Source organism: Lactuca serriola, chromosome 9 (assembly GCF_051521515.1).
Source record: "Lactuca serriola cultivar US96UC23 chromosome 9, Lser_US96UC23_V15, whole genome shotgun sequence".
NCBI classification, from domain to species: domain Eukaryota; kingdom Viridiplantae; phylum Streptophyta; class Magnoliopsida; order Asterales; family Asteraceae; genus Lactuca; species Lactuca serriola.
Genome location: NC_136416.1, coordinates 34,787,168 through 34,800,969, shown reverse-complemented (window position 1 = coordinate 34,800,969; position 13,802 = coordinate 34,787,168). Strand labels below are relative to the sequence as shown.

Genomic DNA, 13,802 nt, shown 5'->3' with positions numbered 1-13,802 from the left:
ACAACGAAACAAAATTGATACCACCCTCTTAAAAGAGTTTCATTAGCCTACAAGGAACAAATTATGAGCGTAATTTCGATTTAATGAAGTTGTCTCCTTAAAATTGATAGGTTCTATTCAAACCGACACTCTTATTTCTATTAACATTTGCCAGTATCTTCTAGCATAAAATGGCAGAAGCTAGTCGTATTTTCAAAATTTCAAGCATACCATATTAAACCAAAAGTGATAAATAAAAAATATATTCATAGCCTCCCAATCGGTGAGACAGGTGGTATTTTATTATGTACAATGGTTTGACTTTTGACTTTCCGATGTCTTGTAATTATGGATTTACTGAAATCAAATACATCTTGAAAATGATTAACTTGGAAAATATGAGTTAATTTTTGGCTACTTACAACTGCAACACAAATGGAGAATACTTGCAACAAAGATATTGATGCATTGTATTCCACTGAGTAAACACCATTCTCAAGTGAAGCCAAACTAAAAGCACAATTGTTGTTCCCCATTCCCTGAAAATATAATCATTTACAAATTATAAAAAAAAAAATAGAAGAAAATAAGCACATTGCTAATATAAGAAAAAAAAAAATACCTGATAACAAAGATCGATATGATCTGAGGTAGATGGATTTACAATTTCAGTTGATTCACTCTGATTAGTAAGAACTTTTAGCTCACAACCAATATCCCACCCTCCACAATCACAAGCTCCACCAGATTTCCATCTGTTAATCAAAGAAGAAGGTTTTCCACTTTTTGGCAATGTATGAATATCTCCAGGAAGAACAACCACTGTGCTTTTTGATCTCCCTAAACCTCCATACTTTTCTTTACTTGTGTTCTTGACAACAATGGCAGCAAGCTCGGATTGACCAAAATCAGGATCATACAATACTGATTCTCTTTCCACAAATAAGTCTCTTTCTAGTCCACTAACCTCAGCATGATAAGAACTAGAAATCTTCATATGCCCAACAATCTTGTTCTTGGTTTCATGAACAGAGTAGAATGTGTAAGTCAAACTTGAACCGTCTTTCCCAGATGGTAACTTTTTCACAGTGGCAACTAGAATGTTATTGGAGCTATCTGCCATAAGTTTGAAGAAAGGAATATCATTCTTCATTCTAAGCTGTAGAAGAGCTTGTAAATTAGGTGATTTACTTTTTTGTGCAGGATTATTGATGGAGATTGATGGTTTTGTATTGCAGTTTGTGTTGGACTTCCAGTTTTGTAGAAGGTTCCAGTCAAGAACTCCAAAATCAAAAGTTTTTTCTTGGATATTTCCAGTTTTGCCCTCACACTGGAGATAGCTAGGCAGATTGCTACTGTGTTTCACAAGATCACCAACTTCATGTACAATACTTTCTGACCTCTGGTTCTTGTAAGCCATGGCACTTGTTTTTCTTTCATGATGTTTGCTAACATGTAACCGGTTTCCCATTTTAGAACATTCTGTAGGTTCTCTATTCCTGTTTTCTTGTAAAGATGGAGCTTTCTCCTTCACCCCTTTTGAGGTTTTCTGTTCCCGTTTTTGTGTCTTCATTCATTCATGCTGGCTGATGGAAGATGTTGCAAGAAAGGGTCTCAGTGGATGTCTTATGTGAAAAAATCTGATAAGTTTTATGTATGTGTTCATTATATCGACATCATAGAGATTTAGCATAGCACATAGCTTGAGATGCTAAAGAAACAACAACAAGATAATCAATTAACTGGATTCAAGTTCAATACTGTAGCAGATACCAGGCACCAAAGGATTCTTTTAATTTGGAGCTGTTGAAATCCATAGTTAACAAGAAAACATTTATCATGAACACTGCATCTCATATTTAGTTATTCAAATGCTACAGTGGTCTTACGTGCAACTATTGATGCATTACGTAAATCTATCTAAAAAACATATATAAAACTTGCAATAACTCCTTTATAATAGTGATTTCTCTTTTAAAGCAACAACCTGAAGGAGGGCAATGAATCTAGAAAGTAGAAACCGATCAAGATCAAACACAGATAGACGAAATGAACATTTTGGAAAAACAAATTCAAATAATCTAAGGTCTAAATAAACTAAAGCGTAGAAAATAATACTTACCTGCGTAATGATCATGAAACGAGATCCAACAAAACAGAGAAATGGAGACCAGAAAGGAAGAGAACGTTAAAAAGCAAGCAAAGAAATCAACAAATAGAAAGGGGACCTAGGAAGCTACTTTGATTCGACGCGTCAGGAGGTGGAGTTTCTTTCTTCTATGTACATAACATGAATTATAAACTACGAAAGGAATCGATCGCCATAAACGCAAAAAGGAGTTGGAAGAAAACGATCTTACTCTACTGTAGTTGACCGATTGCTTGCTTCTGCGATAAGATGATCCTTCTTATAGTTTTTGAATGGCGTAGAAATCATAGCAGATGGTTGTAAATCGGAGGAATCGCCTTGTGATTCGATGGCGAAAGAAAACCCCGCGAAATCAGCTCCACATTGACTGTGTTGAAAAAAGATGAGAGAGGCGTTTCGTTTTGAATCGAGCGGGTAGAGGACAACGGTTCGGATAGGATCAGATATGGGCATGGGGTATGGAGCCTTCAATGCTATTAATAATTCATCTTTGATTATTAATGTCTATTAAAAGTTTTGATTTTGATAAAACGAAGAAAATGACATTTGAATATATGCCTTAAAGACTATTTATTGTTAGTTGAGAAGACAATTTTTTCATTAAAAGTCTAGAAGACTACATTAAATGGTCAAAAATTCATTTCTTAAACACTTCATTCCAGTTCCCATACAATTAACTCTAATATATTTTTTTTCTTGTAATTCATAAAACTCTACAGAAGTTCAATATATATAGTTCTATAAATAAAACCTTTTTTTTTTCTTATAATAACTTTATATTTATTAAACTTAATTTATTGAAAGTATCATTCCATTAGACAAAATACTCGTATGACAAAAGGACAGGCAGAAGAGCCATTCCAAATAATGATCATTCCAATGTAACTACAGTCCAAGTCCCTACGTAAGTCAGAACCAATGACATTCACCACCCTCGCAACTTGATTGAAATCAACAAGTCTCCACTCATCTAAACCTATCTTCTTCACAAATCACAATAGCAGACTTGAGAAATGGCAATCACAAGACTGGATGTGTTCTTAGGGAACTTGAAGAGGTTAATTTACGATAGCAGTAACAAATTGATCGCAAGCAACCGACTGATCCAAGCCAGAATGTTAGAAATCCAACTATTTTATGAGGAACTTGACTACCTTATTGAATCTGGTTTCAATAACATGATCAACAATGATGAAGAGCCATTCCGTGAGGTTGACGAGATTGAAATTAACTGGAAAAGAAGACTTATGGATGTAGCACACAAAGCTGAAAACATAATTGATACATTCATATCCACTGCCATCCTCAAGCAGAACTTATTCTTCATTAGTATGCGTTCTAATGTCGTTGATTGCCCCTTGCACCTTAAAGATGTTTTGGAAGACTTAAAATCTATCGGGGAAGAGATGAGTCATAATAATAACACTATCCAGCACCATGTGGAGTACTCTCAAAGTGAAATTAGCCCACAAGTTTCTGAAACTTCGTTCCACAAAGTGAACCCATGTGAAACAGAGCATCAACATGAACAAGTCATTGTGGGCTTCGATGATGATGCACTGTCAATAATGGACAGACTTACCAGAGACGGAAAGCATCTAGACTTCATCTCGATTGTGGGTATGGGCGGAGTAGGTAAGACAACTTTAGCTACCAAAATATTCAATGATCCGTATGTTGTATACTATTTTGGCGTACGTGGGTGGATTACTGTTTCTGAAACTTATGCAAAACGAGATCTGTTGATAGAATTATTGGCATCAATTGGCAAACCTGTTCATGAAGAAACTACTGAATTTAAACTCTGTGAAATGGTGTACAAGAGCTTAAAGGGTAGGAAATATTTGATTGTGATTGATGATGTGTGGAGTGCCACAGCATGGGATGATCTGAGACTCTATTTTCCAGATGATAAGACTGGAAGTAGAATCTTGATAACCACTCGAGTTACAGAAGTTGCATGCCATGCAAGGCTTGCAAGCGGTTTTGCTCACCATCTACAATGTTTAAACGAAGAGAAAAGTTGGGAGCTGTTGCATAAGAAGACTTTTAGGGGATATGATTGCCCTGAAAGTTTGATTGAAGCAGGGAAACATATAGCTAAAAAGTGTGGAGGATTGCCACTTGCATTGGTTGTGATGGCAGGTGTATTGGAAAACGGAGAGAAGAGTAAAGATATGTGGGAGAAAGTTGCTGAAAGTGTGAGTTCACACATTGTCGAGGACCCTAAAGGATGCTTAGATACACTAGCTCTTAGTTATGACCATCTACCACGTCATTTGAGAAATTGCTTTCTCTATGCTGGCGGCTTTCCGGAAGACTGTGAAATCCAAGTATGGAGGTTGATCCGCTTATGGATGGCTGAAGGGTTTATTAAAGAATCAGCTGAAAGAAGCTTGGAGGAACAAGCTGAGGATTACCTCATGGATCTTGTTGACAGAAATCTGTTGATTGTTGTCAATAGAAGGTCTGATGGTGGAATCAAGTCATGTCGTATGCATGATATTTTGAGAGAGCTATGCTTGATAAAAGCTTCTGAAGAGAAGTTCTTTATTAAGAAAATAGATCTCTCATATGGCTATCGTTCATCTTATTTTACTTCCAGCATAAAGGAGCAACACCACCGTCTATTCGCAGATTATAAAGTTTTATGTGAGATATATAATTCAGATGATTGTACCACACACATGCGATCAATTTTGTGTTTTTTTAACACTCACCCATTCATGAGATTTGAAATTACAAGGTGGGTTCCTTCCTTTTTACTACTTAGGGTGTTGGATATACTAAATATTCGGTTGGCCGATCTCAGTGACATATTCATACTAATTCATTTAAGGTACCTAGCAGTTTGGCGCCCGAACGACGACTACTCATTCTCAGTTCGCAATCTCTGGAACCTTCAAACTCTCATTCTGAAAGGGGAGGTTTTTGATTCCATGGATCTAAATATGGAGAATATGGTGGATCTTAGGCATTTATGGAGTGAAAGGACCATCTCTATTGATTCCCGTTCTTATGTATTATGCAACTTGCAAACCCTGTCAAGGGTAAGATTAGCTGTTGGAGATCAAAATTTGATGCGATCTTTTCCGAATATAAAGAAACTTGCATGTTCTGTTTCTGGGACATTCAGAGATCATGCATTCCTTAACTTTGCCTTGTTAACTCATCTTGAAGCGTTGGACGTGGAGTACATTGATAATCCATCACCTCTAGTGAATCCAGTCAGGTTGCCAGAAACCTTGAAAAAGCTTACTTTAAAAGGGTTACGTCTTCCTTGGACTTATATGTCAAAGATTCGACTCTTACCTAAGCTTGAGGTTCTCAAGTTACTAGACTCTTCGTTTGAGGGAAATCAGTGGGTTACTGGTGATGAGCAGTTTCGCAAACTAAAATTCCTGAAATTAGAGAATCTGAACATCCAATTGTGGGAAGCCTCTAGCATGAACTTCCCCCAGCTCAGGAAACTAGAGGTGAGAACATGCAAAAATCTTAAGGAAATTCCACTAGAAATAGGAGACATCTCTACACTTGAGCATATTGAGATTGATGACTCAAACTCTTTGGTACTCAGGTCTGTTAATGAAATTCAAGAAAAGCAACGTGAAATGGGAAACTATGACATCCATGTCAAGTTCGTTGACACTGCTCCACAGGAAGTTTTCTTTGAGGGAGACCCTTATTATGAATAATTTTTATTATATCATGGCTGTATTCAGCTCGCTCTTATAGCAATAATAAGGCGATTGCATAGACAGTTTTACAATATCTACTATCATGACCATTTTACATTTTACAATATCTAAGACCGGAGGGTGTGGGAGGGACTCTTCCCTCATTTTTGATGAGCCATACCCCTCTTTCCCTCACTTTTCTTTCCCTCACCTAAAAGCCAAGAAATGGATGGGAAGCCCTTCCCTCACTTTTTTTTAATATATTTCATACATATATTATACTCATTTTGTAGGGAATTAACAACCATGAATTTTGATATATTTTTTTTATATTTTTATAGTAGGTATATAATTTTATAAATATTAAAAAAGATAAAAAGAAAAAAGAAAAAAAAAACTGGCCAATAGCATGAGGAGAGAGAGTGCGGCACCCCCTCCCCCCACTTCTTTTCCCGCGTTTCTTTCCCTCACCTACGGAGTGATGTGCAGGAGTGAGGGAAGCTTCCCTCACCCCTTTCCCGCACCCACTCCGTCTAGCCTAATATCATGACCATTTTACCTCATAAAGACCGTATACCCGGTTAACTTGATGATTTGGCTTTTATTACAGAATTAAAGCTAGCCACCTAATAAAAACAAGGAAACAATTTATTAAGGTTTGATCGTAATTCTAATCATCGAGCTTTGAGGAGCAATCAAAGGGTTTCAGACATTTGAAAGGGAATCAAACAACATTTAGGGCATCCACAGTGCATTGAACTCCATAGAGTTCAATAGATTGCCACATCATCTTTCTACAATTCATACAATTCTAACATTTTTTCCTATTATGCATTGAACTCTACAAAGTTTAATAGAATGTTATAAAATATAATTTTTAGTAAATATTTAAGAATTAAAATCTTTCTTTTTCCCATTGAAGAGTTCAATGGCCATTGAACTCCAAATCCATTGAATGCCAATGTGGCATCTCACAATGGTGGAGTTTCATCCATTGAATGACACATCGGCTTGCCATCTCATTCAACTCTCTCATTGAACTCCTCATTGTGGATGCTCTTAGACATTCTAACATAACTTACTAAAAATGATACATTGTCATGTATCATTCCACATTGGCATCCATGTAGTTGGGTGTTGACTTGCTAAATGGATATAATTGACATAATTCAAATAAATTTGTGGTTTTTGTGTAAAAAAATGCCCGAAATGAAATGCTAAACTATAAGGGTGCACGAAATAGCACCAACACGACGTGTCTAGTTAAGGAAAAGGTGTGGGTTTCATATAGGCAACACGACGTGTTTCTCTTGGAACACGACGTGTTGATGGCTGTGAATGAAACCCTAATTTTTCTGGGTTTTGCCCCCTATTTAAAGGAAAGTGGAGGCTAGGGTCCATTCACCCTCAGCCCCCATTAACCCCTCAAGCCCTGAAGGAAACCCTAATCATCTTTCCCTTTCATTTTGAGTTAGTGTAGTGTTTTTAAACCAAAAAGAGGAAAAAGGTGGAAGAAGGAAGCAAAGATCCATCAAGCAAGCTTCCATACATTAGTTTAGCACTCTTCTGGACCTATGTAAGTGTCCAAGATCCGATTTTTATTCCTCTATGTTTCTAGATCTTGAGTTTTGTCCATTTTTTTGCTGCTCTTGAGTGAGGGAATGGGTGGATCTCATAAAGTCAACAACTTTATGAATCTCCAAGTCTAAGTGACCTTTTAGAGTCTTGGGTCTGGCCTTTAGTCGAGTTTTGATGCCATGCATGGAGAGTAGGTCATAAATCCCCATTTTTGACCTATTTTGGGTTCAAGACATGCATTAGACATGCATGAATATAAAGCAACAACCTTTGGTGCTAGAATCTCTTCTGGAAATGATGGATTTCAGACTTTAAGGATTTAGTGCTTATTGGTTAAGCCCTTCAATCTTTAAGCCTCGTGGTTGGGTTTTTGGACCTTTAGAGTAGTTCCAATGTATAAAGTTGGAAACTTTATCCTTTTTGTTAGCATTTGGGTCTAGATCTGAGCCTTGGAGTCCCTAGAATCGAAGAAAACAACTAAATGTTTTAAGTTGCAGGAACTCTGGAAAACATGACGTGTTTACAAGCCAACACGGTGTGTTGGCTGGAGTTTTCCCGATCGTCTGGATGCTATCGAAACACAGTGTGTTTTCTAGCAAACATGGCGTGTTGGGTCAACATGGATTGTTGATCTTGGTCGTTGACTTTGACTTTGACCAAGTTTGACCTTGAGGGTATTTTGAGTATTTTGGAATTCTGATGGAATTAGACCATTTGATGGATTTAGGTATTGTGTAGAGAGCTGAGATTTGGAGTCGGGCCTCAATAGTTCTACTCAATTTGCAAAGTGAGTTTTTCACATTGTACTTACGGGTCGAAGGCACCAAGGCCGACCCATTGGTTTGATAACCTGATATTGTTGATATGTAGAGTATGGAATATATATGCATGCTAGTTTTGAGATGCTAGTCTGGTAGACCTGTATGACTACATGTGATACTGTCTATTTATCCGTATATGATATTATCTATTATATGTCGACATATTATATGGGTTGGGTTAAGGTTTTACTGCTCTATGCGGTAGCCAACAAACCCTGGAGCAATCTAGATATGAGTTGAGGACCGGAGAGAGCATGTTGGACTCATACTGAGAGCTCATGCGCGTTCCAGATACGAGCTGAGGGCCGACAAGGGCAAGCCAGACTCGTGCTAAGGGCTTAGTGGTATTCATTCCGGGGACTGATCTGGTCAGGGAGCAAGCTAGACATAAGCTTTGGGCCAAATGGGCAAGCCAGACTTATGTTGTGGACTTAGGGGCAATCCAGTTTGTTAGCTGTGGACTCATCGCATGTTGTTATTGTATATGTGTGTAACGCCCGTAGATCCGGGCTAGTCAATTTAGAGACGATATGCGTCAAAAATGTCTTTTTGATAAAAGAGTGTTTAGAAAAAATAATCTTAACCAAGTGGTTGTATATGTCACAAGGTTTCCATACATATAAAGAACACTGAAATCCGAGTTATAACGAAGAAGTTATTAGCTGTCAAAGTTTCGCGACAGATTCGGCATGACGTTGTAGGACATAAATAGTGAATTTACGATAGAGCGATATTTAGCCTTAGTGATCTAAACGAAAGTCGTAAAATACGTTAAACCGAGAGTATGCATAAAAAGAACATCCAAATCTGACTTCGTATGAGGAAGTTATAATTTTTCTAAGTTTCAGCTGAGCGGTATGCAGCCCAAAGTTCGAATATGAGATCGAGTGGTTTCTAGCCGAAAGAATCTAAATGAGAATCAAAGATCTCATCGATAATAGTGCAACGGAAGAAAGACAGATGAAAACGGATGTCAGATGAAGAAGTTATGAATTTCTAACGGAGTTTTCATGTCCTGGTCTACTAAAAATAATATAATAAAAATAAATTCAAAATTAGCCAACGGAGTCTAAACGAGAGTTGTAGAGCATAGTCTTACCTACGTGTGGATATAAAGAATATCGAAAACAGAGATCGTATGCGAAAGTTATGAATTTCTGAAGTTCGAGGCACACATCCCAATGAGGGAACACCCTGCGTCCAATTGGGGAACGGAATGCGTTCAATACTTGGCTCCGGAGTGGCCACATCAATCCTGACTCAGCGGATAAGGGATAGGATCGGAACCCCACTCCTACGCACCGCGTTCGAAGGGAACACCTAGCATTCGGGGAACACCCTGCGTTCGCGGCAGACTTCAGCACTATAAATAGATCACAAGTGCAACCGAGTTTGGTTTCCAAGTTTCTTCTCTCTCTCTCTCTCTCTCTCTCTCTCTCTCTTTCTCCCCCGTATTACCTCGATTTACATGCAATTTATACCCCCGAAGTGTCGGTATCATCCCGAGACCCGAAGCGAGTCCCGAAGCTCCGAAGATCCCGAGAAAAAGAGTTTTCGAGCCGAAACTTTGTCCGCGAGAAGCCCGATTTTGGAGAAAACATCCCGGTTTCATCGGAAACGATTGTTTTAAGAGACCAGGTGTTGTCCGATAATCGTCTTATCAAGTGAGTGTGTAGTTACTTTCTTCTACCGCATAGATATGAAGTATTTGCTATGAAATACGTGTTATGTGTTTATACGTTGTTTGTTTACTTGAGATGGTTGTTGAATGAATGTTTTATACAGGTTTTTAAATGATTTAGACCATATATGTAATTTATATCTACAAATATGTTGGGTAGAACATGGGTAGATGATATAGTTGGTGTGTAATGAAAGATGAGTTTGAGGATGAGACGAAAGATGATATAGATCATGAGATGTGGGTGACAGGTGAAAAAAGAGTGAAACCTTTACCCAAACGATGGCCCCTGTCATTCATCAGAGTAGGGATGACAACCACAAACTATTCTAGACAGTCATGTGGAACACTAGCAAGCTCGCAACTTGTAGGTGTTGTGGACTTGATGTTCACCAGTGTAGTCTAAAAACCCTGGCAGCTATAGATTTAGTGCCTTATAATAAAACGATGGTAGCTATGGATTTAGTACAGTGTAGATGAACCTTGGTAGCAATGGATTTAGTATTGTATAGATGAACCTTGGCAGCTATGGATTTAGTACTGTATAGATGAACCTTGGCAGCTATGGATTTAGTGTTTGTTATAGGAACCTCAGGCAACAATGGAATTTGTGCCAATTCCTTAGGTCAATCATTTGGAACGAATGAAAGAAGGATAGTCGATTCTTAGGGTAAAACCTTAAGAAATAAAGAAGATAATCGGGATGGGTAATTGGGTTGATTGTTTGATGATTAAATATAATAATTATATTATTGTGGGTTGAAAATCATATCTGCTCACCAGGCTCCCAAGCCTGTCCCACTCAGTCTTCTTTGCATTACAGGTAACGACACAAGAGTATAAGTCGGATGACTTGACGAGAGATTTTGGATTATAGACCAGTAGTTATAAATAACTGTTGTAAGGTCTGTATTGTATTGTTTATGCTTTTGGTCTGTATCGGAACATGACATCTTGAGATTTTGTTATTTAATGAAAATACATTCTCTTTGAGAAATGTTTTGATAAATTTTATCATATTTTGTTTTGGGAACAAATTCCGCAACTGCTTTCTGTAAAAGATTACTCTGATTTTAAAAACAAAGCAGAAACAAATCGGTCTATTCTAGCCGTGAAATTGGGGATGTCACAATGTGTTATTTGTTGTGTTGGTATTTGGGGGGAACTCACTAAGCTTTGGGCTTACAGTTTTGGGTTATGTTTCAGGTACTTCAGATAATCGTGGGAAGGCGAAAGCGTGATTGTGCACCTCCTCTTGTTTTGATTTATGATTTTGGGAAAACCCTGATATTTAACATGTTTTGAAAACTATTTTCGTAAACAATGATGTTTATGGATTGGTTTTAAAAGTTTAAATTTTTCATGAATTTTATGGGTGTTAGAAGTTGGTATTAGAGCCTTGGTTTGAGTAAATTGGAAGAATACTTGTGTGAATCCAGTCTCAAACTAAGGAAAAAGTTAAAAAAAACAATTTTCAAATGGTTTTCAAAATAGGCAACGAGGATGCGATGTGTACGATCAGTCGGAGCCAATAAGTAGACCCCAAATCACTACACAACTATTTTGAGATTATGTTGTGATATGTTAGAACAACATGCTAGTAATAGGATAGGGATCTTCAAGAATCGTATGATGGAATTTCCTGATATATGATGCATTATCTCTTGTAGAATGCCTTATTGATTGTTGTATGACTCTTTCGTGTGTGAGCTAACTATTGAGTGAATGCGCTAAGTCACATACTACATGAGTTAAATGACCTTAGGGTAAGGGATTTGGTCCTGCTGTGCAGCTCTTGTCTGAGTCCAACCGTTGTAGGATGGAATCTTTTAGCCTAAATTTTTTTTAAGTTGTGTAGTATGTGATAGTGTTCATGCGATAGTTATCTGGCACCAATGGAGGGTCGTGTGGCAATTTGTGGTAGGGTTAGTTGTGTGGGGTCAACCGACCAGTCGCATTATGTTTAGTCTTCCTCTAGGAAGCGAGGATAAAGTGTTTTAGTATGCTAGTGTGCGGGTATTGGTAGGGTAGTTGTGATGATCCTTTGAGACAAATACGGGTAGGTGTGGAAGGCAGTATGAGCCCGTACTACTAAAAACACAGGACCCGTACGTGTAACAAGGAAGTCACAACCCCTAGGGCTTTGATGGGAGTTGGCTCCCTTGGTATGGCATGTGTTTCATCTGATATGTGGATTATCTGATATCTTCCTGGTGTATTTTCCGTATGGTGACTACGAGACGAGTTGAGATCGGATCCGGATCGGGATCAGGAGCGGGCAAACAGGGTGAGCTAGTGTTGTCAAAGGACCACGTCAGGGAGATCATTCGCGAGGAGGTAGTTGCTATTGTCCGAGGTCAAATTTCGGAGATGTTCAGGCCTATCAAGACCGCGATGATGGAGTTCTTTGATGATCGCTATGCAACCATCTCTGAGACGGCTGCTCCTGCAGCCTCTACAGCCGTTGTGGCTGTAGTGTTGGGATAGGGTGGGTCTTTAAGTATCAGGATTTCGACAATACGAATCCCCCGACTTTCGATGGAGTTCAGGACCCGATTATAGCCATGAGGTGGCTATCTGATGTGGAGGGTTGTTTCTTCACTTGTTCATGCCCTGCTGACCAAAAGTCAGGTGCACTCTGAACCTTCTGAGGTCCGGAGCGAAGGATTGGTGGAGGCTCGCTACTAGTTCTTATTTTGTTGAGCAGAGAGCTGCTGTGTCATGGGAGCAGTTTTCTAAGATGTTTTGTTTCTAGTATGTCCCGTTGGTTGAGCGTGAGAGGTTAGCACAGGAGTATCTGGATTTGAGACAGGGTTCTGAGACGGTGACGAAGATCACCAAGATGCTCACAAAGAGAGTTATGTTCTACCCTGAGTTTGTTACATCAGAGCAGGCTCAAATGACCCGTTACTTGAGCATACTTAAGATGGAGATCAGGCAATTTGTTTCTACTTAGCGCTACGATTCATTGTTGAAGATGCAGGAGGCTGCCAGGAGGCATGAGATTGAGATTGAGTTGTAGACTCGTGAGTCGAGACCGGCCCCAGCGCAGTTGTAGCCTGCGCCCAAGCGGTTCAGGGCCGCTGACTTCAGGTCGGGGAGTCAGAGGGGTTGCACTTGTAGGAAGTGCGGCAAGGTACATGATGGTGTTCGTCAGTCTTCTTCGGGTTGCCACAACCATGGCAAACAGGGCCACATTGCAAGGGATTGTCGGTAGCAGACTCCAACTTCGGGCATCAGACTTTGTTACCATTGTGATCAGGTGGGCCATATGAAGGCCCAATGTCCCTTGTTAGCTACCTAACCAACGCAGGCTCTAGCACCGGCTAGTTTGAGGATTACTAACGGGAGTCAGGGAAGGGCAGAGCCCTCGAGGGCTCGAGGTTGTGCTTTCTAGCTCATTGTCGAGGAGGCCAGGACAACACCAGATGTTGCGACTAGTATGTTTTATCCCTTATCTTATTGATTATGTTTGTTTTATGCGCATTTTTTTGTACCTTTGGTAGGTACATTTCTAGTGAACTCCTTGCCTGCTTTAGTATTGTTTGACTCGGGTGCGAGTCGGTCCTTTGTTTCTTAGTCTTTTAGTAGGGAGTTTGCCTTGCCCATTGGGGAGTTGGAGTGTCCGTTGTGAGTTTCTATCGCCAACGAACACGGGTTTTCTGCTTCTTCGGTCTATCAGGGTTGCGTTATGGAGATACTCGGGGTATCCTTTCCGATCGATTTGATTCTTATTCCCATAGGGGATGTCTGCGTGATCGTGGGTATGGATTGGCTGAGTCGTTTAGGTGTCATGATCGATTGCGAGGGTCAGCGTGTGGTAGTTTGAACCTCAAGTGGGGGAGAACTGGTTGTTTATGGAGAGGGAAACAGGTTAGGTTCAGGGTTTTGTTTGACAGCCAAGGCTCAACAGTATA

At 39.3% G+C, this 13,802-nt stretch overlaps 2 protein-coding genes across 5 annotated transcripts; one reads left to right on the top strand and one right to left on the bottom strand.

Annotated features, from left to right (window-relative positions):
- Nucleotides 1-226: 226 nt before the first annotated feature.
- LOC145075190 (uncharacterized) lies at nucleotides 227-2,558 on the bottom strand. 4 transcript variants are annotated; one of them, XM_079021495.1, is made up of 4 exons: nucleotides 2,340-2,558; nucleotides 1,171-1,565; nucleotides 602-1,095; nucleotides 227-518 (listed from the first exon to the last, which is right to left on the bottom strand). In XM_079021495.1, exons 2-4 carry the CDS (start codon nucleotides 1,550-1,552, stop codon nucleotides 246-248), a joined length of 1,149 nt encoding a protein of 382 aa, XP_078877621.1. In that variant the 5' UTR covers nucleotides 1,553-1,565; nucleotides 2,340-2,558; the 3' UTR covers nucleotides 227-245. The 4 variants fall into 4 exon arrangements, with proteins under 4 accessions (XP_078877621.1, XP_078877619.1, XP_078877618.1 ...); XM_079021493.1 differs by having other exon boundaries at nucleotides 602-1,619; nucleotides 2,340-2,557; XM_079021492.1 differs by having other exon boundaries at nucleotides 602-1,565; nucleotides 2,340-2,557.
- A 486-nt stretch (nucleotides 2,559-3,044) lies between these two features.
- Nucleotides 3,045-5,890, top strand: LOC145076950 (putative late blight resistance protein homolog R1A-3). The gene has a single exon (XM_079022744.1). The coding sequence runs from the start codon at nucleotides 3,142-3,144 to the stop codon at nucleotides 5,821-5,823; it is 2,682 nt and encodes an 893-aa protein (XP_078878870.1). The 5' UTR covers nucleotides 3,045-3,141; the 3' UTR covers nucleotides 5,824-5,890.
- Nucleotides 5,891-13,802: the final 7,912 nt, after the last annotated feature.

Excerpts from the sequence above, each read along its gene's own strand:
- LOC145075190 (XM_079021493.1), bottom strand. The coding sequence starts at position 1,552 with ATGAAGACACAAAAACGGGAACAGAAAACCTCAAAAGGGGTGAAGGAG. Across the intron at positions 519-601 it reads ATATCGATCTTTGTTATCAG|GGAATGGGGAACAACAATTG; the intron begins GTATTTTTTTTT and ends TTATATTTTCAG.
- LOC145076950 (XM_079022744.1), top strand. The coding sequence starts at position 3,142 with ATGGCAATCACAAGACTGGATGTGTTCTTAGGGAACTTGAAGAGGTTA.